The sequence below is a fragment of the Amphimedon queenslandica genome, unplaced genomic scaffold, assembly GCF_000090795.2.
Source record: "Amphimedon queenslandica unplaced genomic scaffold, v1.1 AMPQUscaffold_13163, whole genome shotgun sequence".
Taxonomy (NCBI): Eukaryota; Metazoa; Porifera; class Demospongiae; order Haplosclerida; family Niphatidae; genus Amphimedon; species Amphimedon queenslandica.
This window is the reverse complement of record NW_003546601.1, coordinates 56,718-81,763: the sequence shown is the minus strand read 5'-3', so window position 1 is coordinate 81,763 and position 25,046 is coordinate 56,718. Positions and strand designations below refer to the sequence as shown.

General features: G+C 35.0%; 3 protein-coding genes and 2 long non-coding RNA genes across 8 annotated transcripts in view; 3 read left to right on the top strand and 2 right to left on the bottom strand.

Moving 5' to 3' along the window:
* Positions 1–79: 79 nt before the first annotated feature.
* LOC109584808 (uncharacterized) lies at positions 80–643 on the top strand. The gene is made up of 3 exons (XR_002186185.1): positions 80–355; positions 400–518; positions 603–643. It is a non-coding gene; the product is annotated as an uncharacterized LOC109584808 (long non-coding RNA).
* Positions 644–2,305: 1,662 nt separating this feature from the next.
* LOC109584806 (uncharacterized) lies at positions 2,306–5,636 on the bottom strand. 2 transcript variants are annotated; one of them, XR_002186183.1, is made up of 5 exons: positions 5,542–5,636; positions 4,267–4,338; positions 4,006–4,227; positions 2,725–2,801; positions 2,306–2,639 (listed from the first exon to the last, which is right to left on the bottom strand). XR_002186183.1 is itself a non-coding variant. In XM_020000682.1 (5 exons), exons 1-5 carry the CDS (start codon positions 5,596–5,598, stop codon positions 2,635–2,637), a joined length of 423 nt encoding a protein of 140 aa, XP_019856241.1. In that variant the 5' UTR covers positions 5,599–5,636; the 3' UTR covers positions 2,306–2,634. The 2 variants fall into 2 exon arrangements, 1 of the variants encoding a protein (XP_019856241.1); XM_020000682.1 differs by having other exon boundaries at positions 4,006–4,217.
* A 3,928-nt stretch (positions 5,637–9,564) lies between these two features.
* LOC105313967 (uncharacterized) lies at positions 9,565–10,732 on the top strand. 2 transcript variants are annotated; one of them, XM_020000684.1, is made up of 3 exons: positions 9,565–9,898; positions 10,172–10,226; positions 10,432–10,732. In XM_020000684.1, the coding sequence occupies exons 1-3, from the start codon at positions 9,575–9,577 to the stop codon at positions 10,644–10,646; spliced, it is 594 nt and encodes a 197-aa protein (XP_019856243.1). In that variant the 5' UTR covers positions 9,565–9,574; the 3' UTR covers positions 10,647–10,732. The 2 variants fall into 2 exon arrangements, with proteins under 2 accessions (XP_019856243.1, XP_019856242.1); XM_020000683.1 differs by having other exon boundaries at positions 10,342–10,732.
* A 6,088-nt stretch (positions 10,733–16,820) lies between these two features.
* LOC109584812 (uncharacterized) lies at positions 16,821–19,143 on the bottom strand. Of its 2 annotated transcripts, none has more exons than XR_002186191.1 (4): positions 18,887–19,143; positions 18,308–18,392; positions 18,079–18,242; positions 16,821–16,836 (listed from the first exon to the last, which is right to left on the bottom strand). It is a non-coding gene; the product is annotated as an uncharacterized LOC109584812 (long non-coding RNA). The 2 variants fall into 2 exon arrangements; XR_002186192.1 differs by lacking the exon at positions 16,821–16,836 and adding an exon at positions 17,057–17,070.
* Positions 19,144–22,851: 3,708 nt separating this feature from the next.
* The window catches only part of LOC109584803 (espin-like), a 15,005-nt gene continuing 12,810 nt past the window's right edge, over positions 22,852–25,046 (top strand). Inside the window, exon 1 of the mRNA XM_020000679.1 lies at positions 22,852–23,264. Within this exon, the coding sequence (XP_019856238.1) occupies positions 22,852–23,264 (413 nt within the window). The remainder of the gene's footprint in view (positions 23,265–25,046) is intronic.

Genomic DNA, 25,046 nt, shown 5'->3' with positions numbered 1-25,046 from the left:
AATGTGAGCCAGTAATTCAATTATGAAGTTCTTAAACGAGAAGGTGCGGTATAAAAGGCGGTGCCCTGGGCATGGTGGCTTCCGTTTTTTTCACGTGTAAAAATGTCTGCTCTAGATGATGTTGCTTCTTCAAGGAAAAACGCAGGCAGAAAGGGATTTTGGTACCAAATTGAGTTACATTTTACTCTCAAAGAAGATAAGGACCAGTTCTAGCTAGGCTTGATCGAGTTAAAGGGGTCTTTAGGCACTAAAAGAAGGCGCTGGAAATGCTGTCTCACTTACTTGCTGATTTAGTCGGGAAAGAGGGTCATTTAGAGGCTCTATCACATGATACTAGTTATACTCAATACTTCAGGTAGTCACATAATGTGTTTGAAATTAGTATTAATATAAAATAAGGTATTGGTAATGGGGTCGAAGAGCAGCCATTTTGTGCATAGATATAGGATCGGCTATTGGGACGCACATGTTGGTGATAGTGTCATATGGTTGACCGAAGGGTGATCAATTACAGTCAGGTATTATTTGTTATTATTATTATTATTTTATTATAATTATTATCAAAATTATATTTATTTATATTATTACTATTATTATTATAGTATAAGTCATGTGATTTGTGCTGAATTTCAGTTCAATGATAGTTGAGTCCTGTAATCGTAACTCAAGTTTATTATGTAGTAGATACAGAAGTAAGTATAATGTGAATGTAAAGTACCGTATAGCCAAAAATTTTCGAGGCTTAAAATTTCGTGAATAATGAAATTTATGGAGAAATTTTAAATTCCGTGATAAATATTTTCGTGATTTTATTTTAATAATAATAATAATAATGACCACGCCTTATTTAATTAAAACATGGTTTGAGACGGACTCTTGTGTCAAGGGGCACCATGTCTACAAATCAGTGTGGACACCAGAGATGGGGAAGATCATCTTTGACCTAGGCAGTATGCTTAAAATAGCAATACAGAGTAACAGAGACATCAGCTTGACCGAGAACACGACTTGACACGAGGGCACGTTTATTAGTCTAAGGCGTGGTTAACCACGCCTCTCAATTAATATTTATTTTCGGGGGTTTAATTTTTCGTGATTCAAGCAGTAATCACGAAAATACGAAAATTTATTCCTCACGAAATTTTTTGGCTATACGGTAATCATACATTAATTGGCATTAACATTTTTTAGGCTCGTACTAGCATATACTTGTGCTGGTATATTACCAGCACAGTACTGCCATATTTTGATCGGCATTACTTGGTAAAGTTGGGAAGATGTACACAACTACAGGAAGCTTCTCACCATCCCCATATCCATTCAACTCTGTTATTGTATATGCTTAATAATTTAGAATAATATAATTTTTGTATTTACTACTTCCAGTGGATCGTTGAATGTTGCAACTGCTACCAGTACTAGGATCTGATTGAGGACCAAGTGGGGGTCTCTTGCTGTAACCACTTCTACTTGATGAGGGTGGCTGATAATTGGTAGTCGGCCAGGCCTTCTGGTCCCAGTGGTGGCAGTTCCTGGGTTGGTTTTTTATGTAGTAATGAGGGCTATTTCTTTGCCACTATCACTTATAACCTGCCTGATAGCATTATTGACCAAGTTTGTTAGGCTGTTGACAGATTTTCAGAATATACAATATAAATATTTGATAATAATGTAAAAAATTATTACTTCAAGTCAATTATACCATTTCTCTTCTTGCCATGCTTTCTACCTGTGCTTGTAGGTTAACTCTCTCGCCTTTACTAATTTTAATGTTTTTATAATGCGTTTTGCTAGTGATTTAGCCATGATAAGAACAGTGCCAGTGCGGGAGCCATTTTGTTATTTTCAAATGTGGCCGCCATAATGTGCCCAGGGCACCTCGTTTTATACGGTGACGGGCGGAAGCGATTCTATGACGTTGCGTGGATAGTTTTATAGTGCACCTTCTTCTTTAAAGTATATTGTGAGCAATAGTAGCTGTTTAAACATAAAAACAGTTAATTTATTGAGTGCAAGTGCCTGTTTATTGCATTTCTCAATGCATTCTTTCAAAATTTTACTTTATAGCTCTATTATGCTTACATTATGCTTATGCTTTTGGGCCCTATTATGCTCAAAATTATGCTGGCATAATCCGCCAAGGCCTAACTATAGATTAAATCGTTTATATACTATAAGGAGAATTCTAGAATGTTCTAATGTAAAGTATTCTAATAAGTTCTAGAAGTTTCCCGATTAATGAAGAATAATGAGTTCTAGAAGTTTCCCAATTGATGAAGAATAATGAGTTCTAGAAGTTTCCAGATTAGAGTAGGATAATAAGTGATGATAAATGATTAGTGACAATAAATGATTAATTATGAACGACTAATACCAAACATTACCTGAAATGAGAGAGAGAGGAGAGGGAGAGAGGGGGAAAGAGATAGAGGGGAATGAGGAGACAGAGGAGGAACATAAAAGATCAGAGCAAAAGGAGATAGAGCATACAGTGACTGGTTTAGCTTCTTCTTATTCACTCTCAGTAGTCATTATCAGTTTTTTCTCCATCACTTACAACACCACCAGCCCCTGATACACACCCACTCATGTGATGCAGGTAAGGATCAAGTTGAATGATACTCTTCAGTGGAGTTAATCTAATGATTGTAACCAATGGATTTACAATAGAGCAATGAAAAAAAATATTTCAAGATAATTATGACTAAAATTGATAAAACCTACCCTCTTTAAAAACTCTAGCAACATAGCATGACATGTCACCTGATTTTGATGATAATACAATCCTGTCCATTAAACCACTAGAGAATGAGAGGAGAAGGAGAGAGTAAGGGTGGGGAGGAAAGGACAGAGAATAGGATAGAAATAAGTCGTGTAAACTTCCTCTTTCACTCTTATCATCGCAAAATATTTTGTTCAAGGTAAAAACTGTCAAAATTTTAAAAACAAGTAAATTTTTGAAAGAGCAAAGGCTCCAAAAGAAACCTCAACATTATTTCATTGCATTTTCTGATACATATCAATGTCCTTATGCTAAGTAGAAAGTTTGAGCTGATTACGAGAAATAATTTTAAAGTTATGAATATTAAAAATGGGCAACTTTAATAAAAAGCAAGGCTTATATTGCAGTGGATTTTAAAAATTGACTCCCAAAAATCATCTACCATTTTTATTACATTCTTGATGCATACATGTATTACATGGTTTCCCACAAAGCATGCTAAGTGAGCTAAACAGCATGAGCTTTATGAGCTGACAAGCACCACAGTACAGTACATGGCATTTGGAGCAAATTAAAAAATTCAAATTTGACAATAGTCTGTTCAAGCTTACACAACATAAGTACATGTAGGTGTATCAAAAAAATTATTAAAATGGAGGATTTTCCCTTCTTCATTTTTGACCAAAATCCCTGTACATGGACTTTGGCCCAATTTTGAGCAACTTAAAAAAATTTTTTTAAATCAAAACTTGATTGGAATCAGTTCAAACTTGCTACATAATGTATAAGTACATGTACATTGTATAAAAAAATTATCAAAATCAAAAATTCTCTCCTTTTTATTTTAATGAAATTTAGCCAAAAACCACTTGTAGAATACATGTACATGTGCATAAATTCATACGCTAGTACATGCAGCCCACTATTAATCTACATTGTTTTTTAATCTTAGTATTTTTGATCTTTTGGTGGTTTTACTGAACTGGAACAACTTTAAAAATTTGCAAAAAAATCTAATTGATCAAAATCAGCTATGCAACATAAAAACATGTATATGCATCAGAAAACATTATAAAAATAGAGTATTCTCTTTTTTCATTTTAAAGCAAAATTTGGCTAAAGTCCCTGTACACAGGGAGTTTAACACAATTTGAAGCAACTTTAAAAATTCATAAAAATCTAAATTTGATTGGAATTAGCTCAAACTTTCAACACAAACTTTCAACATAAAGACATGTATATGTACCAGAATATTTAATAAATTTTCTCTCCCTCTCCCTTACTCCTCCAAATGTCTCCAGGTACATGTCCAGTACATTCCCTGTGCTGATAGTGTGGTCACTGGTGGATGGTACCAGTGGTCACTGGAGCTGTTATAAATCATCTTTGCAGTCTCATAAACATAGATTGGATAGTACATCTCCAACATTTTTAAAATCTCAAGAGCATCTTGTTCTATGGAGGTCAACCAGCCGTTCTCAGTCTTTAGCTCTGCCTACAAAACACTATTAAATGTAGTCTTGACAAAATGTATAATTAATTACCAGAGTGTCTCGTAATTGTTTTTGAAAAGTATTTTGGAATAAATATCTAATGGAATTTTGTACATTAGCACCCTAAAGAGAGAGAGAGAGAGAAATCACTCACTATACTTAATAACTATTCCTGATACATGTAGGTTACCGTAAATCTTCTAAAAATTCAACACTCTAACTTCGTCAAATTAAATAATTTTTTTCAAATTTTCACAAAATTACCTCTAATTATTCGATTATGCAAAATTACTGGCTGAGTATTCTAATTTCGACATAATCCTCTTATTTCGGCTCATGATTGACCACTTGCTTCAGTCTACCTTACCAAGCAGCTGAGACTTTGGAATGACCCTCCCTCCAATTTGGTCAATAAAAATTATTTAAAAGTAAAAAAAGAACATTTTTAACCTCTAATTTTTCAATATTACTGATTTTATATCAGTATATTCAGTATATATCAGTTTATTCAGTATATAACTAAAGATTTACGGTATTACGTTTATTCTTAATTGTGCTGAGTAAAAAGTTTGAACAACTTTCAAGAACATTTTGAGTTAGGAACAATTTAAAATTTGAACTTATACTGTCGTAAGAAACATGATCCATCTATCCAGTTTAAGGTAATGTCATTAATCATTATAGTAAAATATTCTCTACAACTTTCCATACTAGACATAATAGAGAATCCTTATTAGTCCTGTTTCATAAGTATAGACTATGTACATGTACATAAGTATCTTGTCATCAATAAAACTACATGTAGTTTGTATACAAATGATAGACTGCATGAATGATGGTAACACTTGAAGGAGACATGTCTTCATCTTAGAATCATTGATAGAGACAATTCTGTGTGTGTGTGAGTACTTACTATATAATTATTTATGTACATATCTTACTTCCTAATAAGGACTATCATTACTATACATTAATGAACCATTAATGTGGAGATCAAAATACAAAAACTACTCGATCATAAATCAAAAGATCACACACACACACACACACACACAGAGGTGGTATATAAGTGCTCATACCGGTAATACATAAACTATTTGTCAGAAACAGCTCAAACTTTCTACATAGCATAAGGATATCAATATGTATCAGAAAATTTAATAAAAATTTGGGATGATTTTGGAGCCATTTTTCAGAAAAAACCATTATTTTTGAAAAATTGGCAAATTTCTTAAAATGGCCATAACTTCAAAATTCTTTATCGGAATAGAGAGAGAGAGGTGTAAAATTAAGATATACATGTACATGTACATGTTACTGATGTACCATTTGTCTGATGAAGGTGATTGCTTGTTTTATGTTCTTCTCATAGAATGTCTTCATTATTAAACTGATACCAACACTACTCAAACCACTAAAAAATTATTGTTACCTCTATTTACCTCTATTCCTAAGGAAGAATGACACTATGTACATGTACGTCTTGAAAGAGAGTGCAGTGTTTTATTATTATTATTATTATACAACAGAAAAAAAAGAAAAGAAAGCCTACACTAAAACATACAATCATTAAAGAACAGAAACTAGTTAAATGAGTCCATCAACAGAAGGAGGCAAGAGGGGATTACGGGTGGCCCACATAGCAGCATTTCCCCTCCATAAAGTGACTGAGAGCCTCTGGTATAGGTGGCAGCAGGCAACAGTTGGATCATGGCCAAGGCGTTGGGCAAGGAGGTGAGCCAACTGATCAATGAAACTTGAGGTAGATGGACTCCAACCCCAAGGGCTTCTACAGCTAGCAGGAAAAAAGAGACCCCAATCTGATGGCAGGCAGCTGCATGAGCAGAGAGCTTACGAGCCTCAGCCACACCCAAAGCAGAACCCTGCATATTATTATTATTATTATTATTATTATTATTATTATTTTATTATTATTATTATTAAGAGAGAGAAAGAGAGATGTGGGAAAAGGGGGAGAAACCCATAATCACAAAAATGGAAAGGAGAGAAGAAACAAAAAGAAGAATAAAGACGAGAGAGCTAGAAAGACATGAGAGAGAGAAAAGTTAAATTAGCCCATCCACAGAGGGCAGGACAGGTAGAGTCCTATTCAGCCATATCTGAGCATTATTATTATTATTATTATTATTATTATTATTATTATTATTATTATTATTATTATTATTATTATTATTATTATTATTATTATTATTATTACTATTATTATTACTGTATAGCTATAAAAATTGATGGACTAAAATTTTGGTGAATTCAGTGAATTGAGGTCAACCCATCAAAATTTTAATCTCAAATTTGATAAGGCTCTGCAGCAGCCTGCACATGGTTAAAATTTTGCTAAAATTTTAAACCTAAACCTCTTTTAGAGTCCATTCACTAAATTTTGACACTCCAAAATTTTCAAGCTATACAGTAGTACAGATGCAGTCCTCATATAAAGCAATAGTAAGGTGGAGTGTAGTATGAGATTTTGAGGAGATTTTATTATTATTATTGTGATATGTATATGAGAGCAGTTAAGTACAGGCCCTATAGGTGGATTTATATAATGGTGATTTAGGAATTAGCAGCCATGAATCATTGAGCATGTGAAGAATAAAACAAAATGGAGTGGATTTTATATTAGTGAATGCTAACTACAACTGCTAATCTGCCAATATTAACTCCTTGCCATATTCCAACTGTATGGTAAATACTATTATTACATGTGTGCTCAGAATCAGTTCAAAAACTATCAAAGGACATTGATATATAAATTGAGAAATTATTTTACAGACAATTCTTGACAAAAGCATTCTCTCCCTCTCTCTCAGTTATGGTATATGTGTTTAGTGTATTGAATTCCTGATGTGTGGGCGGGTATCAATGAATCTAATTAACTGATCAAAAGATGTCGTTAGAAGACAAGTGTAGGGCTGCGTTTGAGAAAAGAAATCATGAGCAAGCTGTTTGCTTACTACCATCAGTGGTAGGACTGAATAAAATTAAAAGAGGATGGGATAATGCTAGTCTACTTCATTTGTCTTCAAGGCATGGCTGGTTAGATGTCACAAAAGATCTCATCACCAAATATCACTGTGACCCACACAAAAGAGATGAGACAGGCTGGACTTGTCTTTATAATGCTGCAGAAGGTAATTATGTTGATGTGATGAGATATCTTATTGATGAGTGTCACTGTGATCCAAAGGTTCCTGATAAGTATCGAGATACTGTTCTTCACAGAGTATTTAGTAATGGATCACTGAAGTACTTAATCAATCATCATCACTGTGACCCAAATGCTACTAACGATTGGGGTGAGACTGTTCTTCATCGTGCTGCTGGACGCATTGATAGTGTAAAGTATCTCATTAATGAGTGTCACTGTGATCCAATGGCTACTACCAAAAGAGGTGAGACTGTTCTTCATCGTGTTGCTGGACAAATTGATATTGTAAAGTATCTCATTAATGAGTGTCACTGTGATCCAATGGCTACTGACAATAGTGGTGAGACTGTTCTTCACTATGCTGCTGGACACATTGATATTGTAAAGTATCTCATAAATGAGTGTCACTGTGATCCAATGGCTACTGACTATAGGGGTGAGACTGTTCTTCACCATGCTGCTGGACACATTGATATTGTAAAGTATCTCATAAATGAGTGTCACTGTGATCCAATGGCTACTGACTATAGGGGTGAGACTGTTATTCACCATGCTGCTGGACACATTGATATTGTAAAGTATCTTATTGATGAGGGCCACTATGATCCAATGGCTGTTGACATTAGGGGGCGGACACCTCTTCATGTTGCCGCTGCAAGTTGGGATTATGGTTCTTCGGTAGCTGTTGAATATTTACTATCAACTGGTGAATGTGATCCATTGGCTAAAGACAATCAGGGGAAAACACCATTTAAACTAGCTCAGGAGAATCTTCACATTGATACTCTTTCTGTCTTTAAGAAGTTTGGTGATATAAAATCATCTCATCCAATTGATTCTTATGTTAACGTCCTCCTTGTGGGTAATCCCAGAGCTGGTAAAAGTACCCTTAGTAATGTCATCAATGACACAGCTACTGGTTCTATTGTTCTTGGTTCCTTTAGAAATGTTGGAGGGGTAGTGCCCTGTACTGCTGGCATCATTCCTTATAAACTAAATCACAGGACACTGGGTAACATCATTCTTCATGATTTTGCTGGTCATTCTGAATACTACTCCAGTCACAGTGCTGTCATTGAGAATCTCTTACAAGGTTCTGGTGGCGTGTTCCCGATAGTAGTCAATATATTGGAAAAGAAAGCAGTCAAACAGCTTCATCAGTGGCTAACAGTTGTCAGAAATGAAGCACAGAAAGCTCTTAATCAATGCCATGTCATTGTAATAGTCAGTCATGTGGATGAGATATTTAATCCTTTTGAAAGGAGAAGGAGAAAGGAAGAAATACAGGAGATTATTGTAAGGGAAAGGTGTGATAGTGTCTTCTTAGATTGTCGTAAGCTTGGTGGGAGTGGTGTGGATTCCTTCTTTAATAAGTTGTCTAGTGCCTGTGAGTCCATTCGTAGTACAAGTGGAAGGAATTTGAATCTTTATTGTCACATGATGTATGGTCTACTGGAGGAAAGGAAAGAGAATATACTGACCCTCTCTGATGTAATGTCTGCTGGTAAGGACAATGATGATTATTTTATACCAGAAAAGAGAGAAGACGTCTTGGATGTTCTTCATTCGTTGCACTCAACTGGTTTGATCAGTTTTCTTAAAAGTGAAGAAAAGGTATGGGTTGTTGTGAATAAGGGTATACTACTAACTGAGGTGGATGGGATTCTCTTTGCTCCAGAGACATTCAAAGAGTACGTTGACATTGCTAGCAATACTGGTATTGTTAGTGTGTCTGGTCTGACTAGATACTTCCCTAAATATGATTCTGACATGTTGATCTGTTTCCTCAAGAACATGGAACTCTGTCAACAAATGAATGATCCATCTTTCCTAAGAATGACAAACCTCCATCAGTTAGCAGTGGAAGAGGAGAAGGAAGGAGGGACAGAAATAAGAGGAGAAAAGTTGTTGTTCTTTCCATGTCTTTTGTCTACTGATAGACCTAAGAAAATGACTAGTCAAGTGTACCAGTTTGGTTGGTGTCTACAGTGTACTAGTAAACATCATTTCTTTCCTCCTCGATACTTCCACGTCCTCTCATTACATCTTGCTTACAAAATGGCTTTACCTCAAGAAGATGACAAGTTAAATCGTTACTGTACATTTTGGAAGAATGGTCTGCACTGGTTTAATGGTCATGGTGTAGGATCACTGGTAGAGATTGTGGATGACAGCCAGTGTGTACTAGTAATGATGTCCTGTGAGAAAGGTTACAGTGACAATATGGTGTCTCTACGAAGAGATGTGATAGGAAAGGTAATGAGTGTCTATAAAGAATCTTGTCCCAGTCTAGAGGTAAAAGAGTTAGTTATTGATCCTAAAGAACTAGCCTATCCTGTGAATACACCAAGAGAAAGGACAGTGTATAGTGTAAAAGATGTGATAGCAGCAATAAAGGAAGGAAGACCATTTTTTGTCAATAATAAAGGGCAAACAGAATTAAAGGAGATCCTACCTGATGAATCATTATCAGATATTAGTAACCTGTCACTATTAGGAGGACATGTTATTAAAGTAAGTATTAACACACACAATCTGTTTGATACATTAATACAAGCACTAATAAACAAAAGGTCATATCTTAAAAGTAATTTTGTTTCTTATCAAATTACTCAGTCTTTGTCATAATTGTGGGTTGTCATTGTGTGGCTTTTACTACTAATAATATAAACTTACACATCTGTTAAACTCACCTTTCAGCAATACACTACTGATGTATATTATCTTGACAAACAAGCACAGTGACAAATATCAGTTATTATTATTATTATTATTATTATTGTATAGGAAGTGATTGAAGTAACTGCAGAATTCAAGACACCATTGACTCCAATAAAGCTAGGTATGTTATAATATGTACTATCACAATTGTCAAGTAGTAGTAGTAGTGTAGACTGTACAGTGTATATACACATTATTAATTATTATTTTTATTATTTTTATATATGTACATGTAGATGATAAAGATCTTGATACCGTAATTGAAGAGCTAACAATACTCAATCAATTAGATTGTACTAAATGGTATCAGTTTGGACTTTATTTAGGATTATATGATCTTAGACTAAAGGCTATAGATACTGACTATAGAGGAAAGACAGTGGAGTGTTTCCGTGAGTGTATGTCTGCCTGGTTAAGAGGAGAAGATAAAGTGAGAGAGAAAGGAGGTCCCAGTTGGTCATCATTAGCTACAGCACTGGATACAATAGAAGAAAAATGTATTGCTAGTTACATTAGAAATAAACATTGTCCATCAAAATAGTTAATTGCCTAGTTCTTTTGTTTATTGAAATGTTTATTTTCTTTTATCACTTATTTTGTTAAGATGGCTGCTTATAGTTTCTTACTTTGTTCTGTTCATAACTATTATTATTATTAATGATACATTAATACAAGATGAATGTAAACATTAAGTGGACAAGCCAAGCAAAGCAATATACATCATTATTACTATTTACGTCTGTAAAGTTCAAATCCAAAACAATAAAACATCAATAATCATTATCTAATAATCACCACGTGTTTTATGTGAATTGTGTGGGTATGTAGTAAATGAGTATGTGTATGCATAATATAATAAGCATGGTTGTTATTATGCATCATGTTACATCTTCCCTTTTCTGGTGAAGTTTCAGAAACGTAATGTATATGGGTCTGCATAACTATAAGGGCGTGCAGTTTTCCGTTTTGATCTTCGTAATTGGGGGGGGTGTGATGGTTCTCCACCTTGCTCTTCACATGTACCGTTTATTGTTGTTTTTTTGAGGTTGTCCCTCTTGAGAGGTTAGGTAATCGTCAAGGTCATCTGAGTCTGACTCTGGTTCCGGTACATCCTTTTTGGGAATAGGTCTGAGGTGTTTCCTGTTATGACGGTATAGTTGTCCTTCAGGAGTAATGATGATGTATGAGAGGGGGTATTCAGTTGCATGGAATACATCAATATATTGGCTGAGAGTGTCATTTGTCAAGGTTTCAATGTGTTTGATGAGCTTCATTTCGATGCTGGTATTCAGGCCAATGATATTTGTTGCATTATCAAGGATTTCGAACTCAATTGGCCAGAATTTATTCTTGTATTCACATAGCAGTATTGCTTTACCAGTAGACTTAAGCTTGTGTCCTACGAAGGCAATTAATCTGGACTTAGATGAGAGTGGAGGTTGTTGGCTCAATGAGTTGTAGGTTGAGGTAGACATGACATTACATTGCGCACCGGAGTCTATCTTGAAGCTGGTGTTTTGGGAATTTATCGAGATGGTGACATTCCAATCACCATTGTTTTTCCCTCAAAGAGCACTGATAATGAAATCGTCATCGCTTGATTCATCATCCTGGTCAAGGTTTTGTACTCGTGGATTAGCTTCCCGGGTTTGGCATACTCTAGCAAAATGGTTGAGGTGACCACACTTATGGCATTTGACACCACTAGCGGGGCACTTTTGTTGTAATTGGTGCTGTGTGCCACAACAAGTGCACTGTACAAGCTAGATGAGTCACGAGTTGAGTGTTGTCTTGGTTGCTTCTTTTTCATGAAGTTGACCTCATGCTCATTCATCGTGGTAGTACTGTTGGACATTTTCTTGAACTGTGTGGATACAGCTTCATCTGCACAGCATATGTCAAGGGCGTCCTTGAGTGTTAGGTCTGCTTTCTTTAGCAAACAGGACCTCATTTTATTGCTAATAATACCACCAACAAGACGGTCTCTTATTAGGCTCTCAGTGAGGGCTCCAAATTCACATGTCTTAGCCCTTCTTCTTACATACTGGTCAACAGTTTCATCCGGTTGCTGGTTTCGTGTGTTGAATACATGTCTTTCCCAAGTGATATTTTTTCTGGAAATACAGTACTCTTCAAATTTATCGAGTAATTTACTTAGTTTTACAGCGTCGTTAGGACTGTCAAACGTGAATGTGTTAAATATTTCGAGAGCCTCTGGACCGGCCAGGTGGAAAAAATGGCATACTTGACTTCTTCGCTCTCATCCTTCTTCCTGGATGCTGTCATGTAAATACTAAAACGTTGCTTCCATCTTCGCCAGTTCTCGGCAAGGTTCCCTTGTAGCAAAAGCGGTTCTGGGGGCTGGAACTGTTCCATTGTATCCCACTCTTGACACCATGTAATGTTCAGATCCAAAACAATAAAACATCAATAATCATAATCTAATAATCACCACGTGTAATATGTTAATTGTGTGGGTGTGTAATAAATGAGTGTGTGTAGGAATAATATAATAAGCATGGTTGTTATTATGTATCATGCTACAGAAGGGTATCTGTCTCTTAATAGTACAGGTAGTTTAAAGTTAGATTACCTTGAAACTGAGCGGAGTCATACATGTAGTTTTAAAAATTTCCAATAATTAGCTATGAGTATTTTAAAAAGTTACATGTACCAAGTCACTACCTACATCATGTATACAGTAGTATTGTTACTATAAATAGTATCAGTTACCACTACTATAAATAGTATCAAGAGTAGATAATAATTAGAGGAGTGTGTCCTACTGGCAATATACCCCCTGCTTCATCACCACGTAGAATTGAAGAGTCACATTCCAGATATTTCCGTATTTTTAAGTAGTTATTTGAAAATAACAAGCAATAACTATGACTACTCAAATAAATTAAGGAAATAACTGGAATGTGACTCTTCAATTCTACGTGGTGATGAAGCAGACCATATAGCCAGTATGACACTCTCCTCTAATTATTATCTACTCTTGATAGTATCAGTGTTACTTGAATAGATTCATTTACCTCTATTCCTAAGGAAGAATGACACTATGTACATGTATGGCTTGACTGAGAGTGCAGTGTTTTATTATTATTATTATCATTATTATCATCAAATGGTGGCAGAAAGACACAAAAGCAAACAAAAAACATTATTATTATTATTATTATTATTATTATTATTATTATTATTATTATTACTATTATTATCACTGTATAGCTATAAAGTGAATTCAGTGAATTGAGGTCAATTCACCAAAAGTTTAATTTCCAATTAGATAGGGCTCTGCAGCAGTACGCACATGGTTAAAATTTTGCCGAAATTTTAAAACTAAACCTCTTTTAGAGTCCATTCACCTAATTTTGACACTCTAAAGTTTTCTAGCTATACAGTATATAGTACAGGTGCAGTCCTCATATAAAGGAATAGTAAGGTGGAGTGTAGTATGAGATTTTGAGGAGATTTTATTATTATTATTGTGATATGTATATGAGAGCAGTTAAGTACAGGCCCTATAGGTGGGTTTATATAATGGTGATTTAGGAATTAGCAGCCATGAATCATTGAGCATGTGAAGAATAAAACAAAATGGAGTGGATTTTATATTAGTGAATGCTAACTACAACTGCTAATCTGCCAATATTAATTCCTTGCCGAATTCCAGCTGTATGGTAAATACTATTATTACATGTGTGCACAGAATCAGTTCAAAAACTATCAAAAGGACATTGATATATAAATTGAGAAATTATTTTATAGACAATTCTTGGCAAAAGCATTCACTTCCACTCTCTTAGTTATGGTATGTGTGTTTAGTGTATTGAATTTCTGATGTGTGGGCGGGTATCAATGAATCTAATTAACTGATCACAAGATGTCATTAGAGGAGGACAAGTGTTGGGATGTGTTTGAAAGAGGAGATCATAAAGAAGCTGTTCGCTTACTACCATTAGTGAAGGAACTAAATAAAATGAAAAGAAAATATACTTTATGGGGTAATACTAGTTTACTTGATTTGTCTTCAAAGCATGGCTGGTTAGATGTTACAAAAGATCTCATCACTAAATATCACTGTAATCCACACGAAAGAGATGATAATGGTAGGACTTGTCTTCATTATGCTGCACTAGGTAATCATGTTGATATGATGAGATATCTCATTGATAAGTTTCACTGTGATCCAATGGCTGCTGACTGGGTGTGGGGGCGGACACCTCTTCACTATGCTGCTCGTTCGGGTAGTTCTGCAGCTGTTGAATATTTACTATCAATTGGTAAATGTGATCCATTGGCTAAAGACAATGAGGAGAACACACCATTTAAACTAGCTAAGCATAGAGGTGACACTGATACTCTTTCTGTTTTGAAGAAGTTTGGTGCCATAAAATCATCTCATCCAATTGATTCTTATGTTAACGTCCTCCTTGTGGGTAATCCTAGAGCTGGTAAAAGTACTCTTAGTCATGTCATCAATGACACAGCTAGTTTTACTCTTCTTGGTGCTTTAAGAAGTGTTGGAGGGGTAGTGCCCTGTACTGCTGGCATCATTCCTTATAAACTAAAACACAGGACACTGGGTAACATCATTCTTCATGATTTTGCTGGTCATTCCGAATACTACTCCAGTCACAGTGCTGTCATTGAGAATCTCTTACAAGGTTCTGGTGGTGTGTTCCTCATAGTAGTCAATATATTGGAGAAGGAACCAGTCAAACAGCTTCATCAGTGGCTAACAGTTGTCACAAATGAAGCACAGAAAGCTCTTAATCAATGCCATGTTATTGTAATAGTCAGTCATGTGGATGAGATAAGTAATCCTGTTGAAAGGAGAAGGAGAAAAGAAGAAATACAGGAGATTATTTTAACGGAAAGCTGTGATAGTGTCTTCTTAGATTGTCGTAAGCTTGGTGGGAGTGGTGTGGATTCCTTCTTTAATAAGTTGTCTAGTGCCTGTGAGTCCATTCGTAGTACAAGTGGAAGGAATTTGAGTCTTTATTGTCACATGATGTATGGTCTACTGGAGGAAAGGAAAGAGAATATACTGACCCTCTCTGATGTAATGTCTGCTGGTAAGGACAATGATGATTATTTCATACCATATAAAAGAGAAGACATCTTGGATGTTCTAGATTCATTACAGTCGACTGGTTTGATCAGTGTTCTTAAAAGTGAAGACAAGGTATGGGTTGTTGTGAATAAGGGTATACTACTAACAGAATTAAATGGGATTCTCTTTGCTCCAGAGACATTCAAAGAACACGTTGACATTGCTAGCAATACTGGTATTGCTAGTGTGTCTGGTCTGACTAGACTCTTCTCTAAATATAATCCTGATATGTTGATTCGTTTTCTGAAAAACATGGAACTCTGTGAAGAAATGAATCCATCTTTCTTAAGGATGACAAACCTCCATCATTTAGCAGTGGAAGAGGAGGAGGAGGGAGGGACAGAAAGAAGAGGAGAAAGGTTGTTGTTCTTTCCATGTCTTTTGTCTACTGATAGACCTGATGAGATGACTAGTTGTGAAGTGTACCAGTTTGGTTGGTGTCTACAGTGTACTAGTGAACATCATTTCTTTCCTCCTCGATACTTCCATGTCCTCTCATTACGTCTTGCTTACAAAATGGCTCTACCTCAAAAGAACAACCAGTTAATGAGATGTTGTACATTTTGGAAGAATGGACTTTATTGGTCTAATGGTCATGGTGTAGGATCACTGGTAGAGATTGTGGATGAGAGCCAGTGTGTACTAGTAATGATGTCCTGTAAAAAAGGTTGTAGCCGTGACAATATGGTGTCTCTAAGAGGAGGTGTGATAGAAAAGGTAATGAGTGTTTATAAAGAATCCTGTCCCAGTCTAGAGGTAAATGAGTTAGTTATTGATCCTAAAGAACTAGCCTATCCTGTGAATACACCAAGAGAAAGGACAGTGTATAGTGTAAAAGATATTCTCTCTGCTATTGACAAGGGAGATGATTGCTTAGTTCATGATAATGGAACAAGTACAAGATTGAAGGAGATCCTACCTGATGAATCATTATCAGATATTAGTAACCTGTCACTATTAGGAGGACGTGATATTAAGGTAAGAATTAACACACAAACTGTTTGATACATTAATACAAGCACTAATAATCAAAAGGTCATATCTTAAAAGTAATTTATTTCTTATCAAATTACTCAGTCTTTGTCATAATTGTGGGTTGTCATTGTGTGGCTTTTACTACTATTATACCACGGTGTGTGGGTGGTTACCATGGAAACCTTTGATGTTTAGCAGGGAGCTATATGCCCATAACCACCCTGCAGACAGTGTGGGTTTTCCTGATGTATATCACCTTCATCAACAAGCACAGTGACAAATATCAGCTATTATTATTATTATTATTATTGTATAGGAAGTGATTGAAATAACTGAAGAATTCAAGACACCATTGACTCCAATAAAGCTGAGTATGTTATAATATGTACTATCACAATTGTCTAGTAGTGGGAGTGTAGACTGTACAGTGTATATACACATTATTAATTATTATTTTTATAGATATTAATGATCTTGATATTGTCACTAAGGAATTAACATCAGATCAACACTTGTCCTCTTCTGTATGGCACAGACTAGGTCTACAGTTAGGATTATATGATCCTAGACTAGTGGATATAGATGAGAGACACAGAGGAGATCCAGTAAAATGTTTTTATGCTTGTATGTCTGCCTGGTTAAGAGGAGAAGATAAAGTGAGAGAGAAAGGAGGTCCCAGTTGGTCATCATTAGCTACAGCACTGGATACAATAGAAGAGAAATCTATTGCTACTAACATTAGAGATAAATATTGTACATCAAACCAGTTAATTGCCTAGTTCTTTTGTTTATTGAAATTATTGTTTTCTATTATCACTTATTTTGATAAGATAACTGCCTATAGCATCTTGCTTTGTTCTGTTTATAACTATTATTATTATTATTATTAATGATACATTACCGTATACGTTCAAATTTTCGAGGGTTCAAAATTTCGTGTTTTCAAATGAAATTTGCTCAAGAGTTAATATTCGTGTGAGCTAATTTTCGTGTTCTGGCCATAGTCTACATACAATAGAATGGCATTAGAGGTGGTTTAAATTTCGTGGATTTAAGGTGAGCACGAAAATAACGAAATTTAATACACCTCGAAAATTAAGACGCGTACGGTATTGCAAGATGAATGTAAAACATTATGGGGACGAGCCAAGCAAAGCAATATACATCATTATTATTATTTATGTCTGTCTGTCTGTTGCTAATAAAAAAATTTGAGTTGATTCCAACAACAAATTTTTGTGCAATGGACAATTTTTGAATTACTACATCACTACCAAACGTGTACACTAGCATCGTTACTATAAATAGTATCAATTACTACAATAGATAATGATACTATTTGTAGTAAAATGCTATTGATTAACACTATGCTATTGTAATATATTATAAACCACATACTCATAGTAGGAAATTTTCGTCGAGTGCTAATTTTTGTTTGTTTCGTTGGCCAATATTTGTGAACAAAATTTTCACACAATGAAAATTTAATCCAAAATTTTTGAACCACAACAGATTCTCTTTTCACTACATAGCAATCTGTGGCATTATCAGGCTTGACACAGAAAGGCAGTTCTTCTCAAACTGATGGGCTCCAAATGTCTTTATAAATGTTGTATAACTACAAACCATAAACAGTCTTCCATCTTAAACCATACATGTGGCACTAATTAAGTGGGTATGATAGTGAAAATGTATGTTAGGCAAAATGAAAATAAAATCAACGAAAATATCTTGTAAAGCCTGCTTGAAAAGACAACAAATTTCCTGCTATACGATATCATTACCAATGATATATATTATACATCAAAAGCATAGTGTCAATCAATAGCATTGTACTATAAATAGTATCAGTGTTACTATAAATAGTATCATTTACCTCTATTCCTAAGGAAGAATGACACTATGTCTCAGTTCCAGTCTCCAGTGCATTGAGTGGGAGGGAACATTGATCCAATGAATTAAGAGACACTCCTAGATCAGGAGAGACCGAGATTTTATGAAATGATGACAAAGACAGAGTTTGTAAGAGAGAGGGACCATCTAAACATGAGCAGAATAGGAGGTATTTTAATTTATATTTTATCATAAACTTGCAAATATTTTACCTGGAGTGTTATAGCTTAAACATTCTACAGTATTCCAGTGGATGAATGGCAGCAATGATCATAGCATTAGAGACACTGTAGACCACTGGATAATAATGAAGTTAAGGATCATAATTGTACATTATTAATGATTAATGTACATGTACATGTACATAGCTCAGGGAGAGGAATAATAATAATAAAAAGGATAAAGAAAGAAAGGATTATAAACTTTGGGTATTTTTCAAAGTTTGGCCTAATTTCCTTAAAATGCCTGTAAATTGAAAACTTAAAGTAGGAATCAGCTCAAACTTTCTACACAGCATAAGGAAATCAATATGCATTAAAAAAATCTAATTAAAACTTGGGATGATTTTTTAGTCATTTTTCTGAAAAGCCATGGGCTCCAAAATCTAAATAGCACTCAAGGCTATAAGCCCCGAGTATTTTCTTAAAAGGGCTGTAACTCAATAAAAATTTAAGTCGGAATCAGCTCAAACTTTTTACACAGCAGAAGGATATTAATATGTATCAGAAAATGTAAAAACATTTGGAAAAAGTCCAAGGCTAAGAAATGTGCATGAGGCTTAATTAGGATACACACAATCCCATCCTCAATGAGAGTGAACAGCAGTGGCCATTTAGAAAGGACGTCCTTCAACTTCCCAACATATTGTGGAAGAGCATCATCATATCCATGAGGATTGAAGAGAGGGCCATTAGATTGTTGCTGGGATAAGAAGGAGGTGGTTAAAGAACTGTCATTAGCTAGGAGAATGACGTCACCTTTATGAGAACCAAGTACTGTTAGTGTATCAAGACTGGAGCCTATTGAGAGGAGAATAATTTATAACTATTAATACCTTATATGACATATTTCGCAGGTATAAAATTTCGCAATTTGGCTGCATTTTTGTATTCATGAGCAAAAACTTAGCAATTTTAATGTAATTACCACACCTACTATACAATGAACACGCTATTTTGTGGATTTTAATTTTGCAAATTTTTCCAAAATGCAAATATTATGAAATTTAATCCCCACAAAATATATGGCACATACGGTAACAAAATATGTATTGATGGGGAGGAACTTGAAAAATTTGTAAGAAATCCAAATTTAATCAGTATCGAGTCAAACTTTCTATGCAACATAAGAACATGTTTACTGTAATTTTTTCTAAAATTTCGCACCTCTAAGTTCAAAAATAAATAATTTTTAAGCACTTTTAATTCAAAATTAACTCTAATTATTTGTTTTGTAATTTATGACGATACTTCGTCTAATTTTGCCATTTCCCTCCAATTTCGACACTCAACAGCATTATAACAAATGGACGTGTGCTGGAATAGGCAGAAGAGCATGTAACTGACAAAGATGCCTCGAGCAGCACTCCGCCGGACAGATGATTGCCATTAGTAGGCCTAAGCTCTGTCTAGTTGATAGTGAACAAGATTCAGATTGTGAAGATTATTAGTCAAACAACAAAGAATATCTTGTCCACATGTGTTTCTTAGTGCCTTATTTCGTCATAATTAATTATTATTTGGCCATAAAGGCCAATTTTACTCTTAATTATTTGTTTTCAAAATTTATTTATCAAAAGTGACTGTGGCGAATTTTTAGAAGAATTACAGTATGCATCAGAAAATTATTTTAAAAAATTAATGCCAAATCTTTTTGACTAATAGTACAAGTGCTTTGGCCCCATTTTTAAAAAATCTAAATTTAATCGGAACATTGATCTATGATTGGAATCGGTTCAGACTTTCTATGCAACATAAGTACATGTCAAGTTGGTAATACTATTCCCTCTCTAACCTCAAGTTCTTTCTAAGGACAACACACTAAGAAAGTCCACTGAGGTAAGCGTGGAATCCATTATCCTCTGGAACAACATTTCTGACTCACTAGGAGCAACTAAACACGTTCAGCCTGTCAGCCAACCAGAAGCTCCCTTATCTTGCGTCGATCATAGGAAACCCAGTCCCATTCTAGTTCTCATGACTCCATGTGGTTTTAAGGCAGGGCTAACCACACCCACACCACGCCCTTGAGATTGATCCAATAAAAATTTCAGAAACTTATAATTATCATTAATTTTTGCGAAAAAAGTTAAAAATAATAATTATTATGCTTGTAAATTCCTGGATAATTAAAATAATTTTAAAATCCAATTTGAAATTAGAGTCATTCTTAGAAAAACCATCTTTTGGAGATTGAGTAAAATCTTGTTTCTTCTTTAATGATATCTACAAAAAAATTAATTATGCATGAAAGTATTTTAATACGATAAATAAGTTCATCTACAACTAACCTGAATACTAATCATGCTTTAGTAGTTAATACAGTATTCATTGCTGGGTTTGCTGCTTGACAAAACAAATAAGTTTGAAGCATCTTCCTATTTCTTTCTTTGAATGATGTGATACAGCACATATTTCTGTGAAAAAATAAAAACAGTTCAATGAATGAATAAATGAAAGAGACAGAGACAAAACTCTTAAATAGTCACAATAAAACACAATGCAACTTTGTGGTTACTTTAATCTGGAAACAAATTCATGGCAAAGAGTTGCGTAGTGTGCATTTATTATTGTAAAAAGACAAAATACAGTTTATTGGTTGAAATGCAGGCAGAGTCACTTTTTACTCAGTAGTACAATGTATAGTATTGTAGATCAACATAATCATATAATGTATGCATACAAGTATGCTTAAACACACACCTATACTCAAATGCATATACAGTAAATGTTTAGCAAATAAGATAAAAGCTAAGAGAATATGAGATGCTGGCTAGTGCCTAGCATGAAGGCAGACAGGATTGCTGCGCTAGAGAGAGAGAGAGAGCTAACGATGACTCATGTTGACACCCAAACACTGATTATAATAATTACACAGCATGCATTATATACAAAAATAATTTATGAATATTCATGAGTTCTGATGTGATGTCATGATGCATCAGCCACGCTACAAATGTTTATAGAAAAATGGTTACTATACATGCAAAAAGGCATTTTATATGCTAACACACTATAAAATTGGTGGAGGAATAATTGAGCAATGTGACCTGGAGATACTAAAAGTGGGTCACCTTGATAGTGAAGATGCTGAAAACTTTTAAAAAGTTATACAACACCATAAAAATTTAGAAGTGGTCTCAATTAGGTCTGAAACTTATGATAGGAGCTTTATTCAATGTTTATCAGAATTAATGTATTGACCATGCTTCCAGCAATTGCATATCAAAGACTACTCATGTACAGGTACCCCTGGTCACATCATCCATTTCATTTAATGGTGTCCATTCCTTACTCTCTGCATTCTTCCTCTCTCCTTATCCTCTCACACTTAGATTGGATAAGGTTACATTTGATTCTAGTGATCCTCTAGCTATCAACACTGAACAACAATCAAAATCACTTGATGTAGCTCGTGTGTATTTATATATACAAGTGTAAGTGACACCTCTCGTATTCTTGAGTCTAATTTTCCTCCTCAGTACATTGTATTGAAATCATTCAAGATTAGGAGCAATGATGCACTCTGTTTATTTTCTAAAGTGAAATCAATCAAAGTAGATGAGATCACTATTGATATTGATACTAATAGTTTAAGTTCATTGCTCAGTATTGTGTCAGTAAATGATTTGACAGTTTCTTTTAAGGTAATTCAGTCAATTCTTGAGATAATTTTCAATTCACTGTCACCAACTAAACCACCTTACCTTCAATTGATGGTAAAGTACAGTGGAGATGATCCTTCATCAATATAGCATGATACTTGGAAGAGATGTGGTGTGATGACACTGAAGAAAGCTGTTGTAATATTTGTACGGGGCAATGGTCAGGAAATAAGTATCTTAAAGAGATGCTGTGACACACATACATTGACATTATTTGTGAACCTCTTTGGACTGTTTAATTGAAATCCTTACACAAAATGAATAACCTTATTAGATTAAATACATGTTCTAATTTAAGCAGAGATATTAAATCACTAAATTAAATTGACCAATAAATTATTGAATGTATTTAAGACTGATGATTTAGCCAAGCTCTTAAGTTTACTACATATAATCATTGTACACATCAATGTTGAAAAAGTTTTTGAACCATGGATAACATGATAAACAGTGTGTTTGCCCAGTCCACTCCCACTCAGTTATGATAATCATAGTATATGTACTATGATTATCATAACTAAGACCACACACACTATGACATGAATCTAATTAACTGATCACAAGATGCCATTAGAGGAGGACAAGTGTTGGACTGCGTTTAAGGATAGAGATTATAAAGAAGCTGTTCACTTACTACCATTAGTGAAGGAACCAAATAAAATTAAAAGAAGGTGTATGAAATGGGATAATGCTAGTTTACTTCATTTGTCTTCCGAGCATGGCTGGTTAGATGTTACAAGAGATCTCATCACTGAATATCACTGTGACCCACAGGAAAAAGATGGTGTAGGTCAGACTTGTATTCATTATGCTGCAAGGGGTAATCATGTTGATGTGTTAAGATATCTCATTGATGAGTGTCACTGTGATCCAATGGCTACTGATATGTATGGGGACACTGTTCTTTACAAAGTAGTTACTTATGGATCACTTGATGCCATGAAGTATTTAATCAAAGATCATCACTGCGATCTAATGGCTACTAACTATAAGGGTGAAACTGTTCTTCATTACACAGCTAAAACCAACTCACCGCCACCTCATTCACCTGATGTAATAAAATATCTAATTAATGAGTGTAACTATGATCCAATGACTGCTAACAGCTGGGGGTCAACACCACTTCACTATGCTGCTCATTGGGGTCATTCTGCAATTGTTGAATGTTTACTATCAACTGGTAAATGTGATCCATTGGCTAAAAACAATGAGGGGAAAACACCATTACAAGTAGCTAAAGAGGCAAAGCAGAGAGGCTGGGGTAATACTCTTCCTATCTTTAAGAAGTTTGGTGATATAAAATCATCTCATCCAATTGAGTCTTATGTTAACGTCCTCCTTGTGGGTAATCCTGGAGCTGGTAAAAGTACTCTTAGTCATGTCATCAATGACACAGCTAGTTTTACTCTTCTTGGTTCCTTTAGAAATGTTGGAGGGGTAGTGCCCTGTACTGCTGGTATCATTCCTTATAAACTACAACACAGGACACTGGGTAACATCATTCTTCATGATTTTGCTGGTCATTCAGAATACTACTCCAGTCACAGTGCTGTCATTGAGAATCTCTTACAAGGTTCTGGTGGTGTGTTCCTGATAGTAGTCAATATATTGGAGAAGCAACCAGTCAAACAGCTTCATCAGTGGCTAACAGTTGTCACAAATGAAGCACACAAAGCTCTTAATCAATGCCATGTTATTGTAATTGTCAGTCATGTGGATGAGATAAGTAATCCTGTTGAAAGGAGAAGGAGAAAGGAAGAAATACAGGAGATTATTGTAAGGGAAAGGTGTGATAGTGTCTTCTTAGATTGCCGTAAGCTTGGTGGGAGTGGTATGGATTCCTTCTTTAATAAGTTGTCTAGTGCCTGTGAGTCCATTCGTAGTACAAGTGGAAGGAATTTGAGTCTTTATTGTCACATGATGTATGGTCTACTGGAGGAAAGGAAAGAGAATATACTGACCCTCTCTGATGTAATGTCTGCTGGTAAGGAAAATGATGATTACAATTTATCAGATAAGAGAGAAGACGTCTTGGATGTTCTTCATTCATTGCACTCAACTGGTTTGATCAGTGTTCTTAAAAGTGAAGACAATAAGGTATGGGTTGTTGTGAATAAGGGTATACTGCTAACTGAGGTGGATGGGACTCTCTTTGCTCCAGAGACATTCAAAGAACATGTTGACATTGCTAGCAATACTGGTATTGTTAGTGTGTCTGGTCTGATAGACTCTTCCCTAAATATGATCCTGACATGTTGATCTGTTTCCTAAAGAACATGGAACTCTGTCAACAAATGAATCCATCTTTCCTAACAATGACTAACCTCCATCAGCTGGCAGTGGAAGAGGAGGAGGAGGGAGGGACAGAAAGAAGAGGAGAAAGGTTGTTGTTCTTTCCATGTCTTTTGTCTACTGATAGACCTGATGAGATGACTAGTCAAGTGTACCAGTTTGGTTGGTGTCTACAGTGTACTAGTAAACATTATTTCTTTCCTCCTCGATACTTCCATATCCTCTCGTTACATCTTGCTTATAAAATGGCTCTACCTCAAGAAGATGACAAGATAAATCGTTACTGTACATTTTGGAAGAATGGACTTTATTGGTCTAATGGTCATGGTGTAGGATCACTGGTAGAGATTGTGGATGAGAGGCAGTGCGTACTAGTAATGATGTCCTGTGAAAAAGGTTACAGTGACAATATGGTGTCTCTAAGAAGAGATGTGATAGGAGAGGTAATGAGTGTTTATAAAGAATCCTGTCCCAGTCTAGAGGTAAAAGAGTTAGTTATTGATCCTAAAGAACTAGCCTATCCTGTGAATACACCAAGAGAAAGGACAGTGTATAGTGTAAAAGCTGTACTCTCAGCAGTAGTTGAACAACGACCATTTCTTGTTACTACTGGTACTAGATGTACAGAATTGAAGGAGATCCTGCCTGATGAATCATTATCAAATATTAGTAACATGTCACTATTAGGAGGACGTGATATTAAGGTAAGAATTAACACAAACTGTTTGATACATTAATCAAAGGTCACATCTTAAATGTAATTAATTATTACTTAT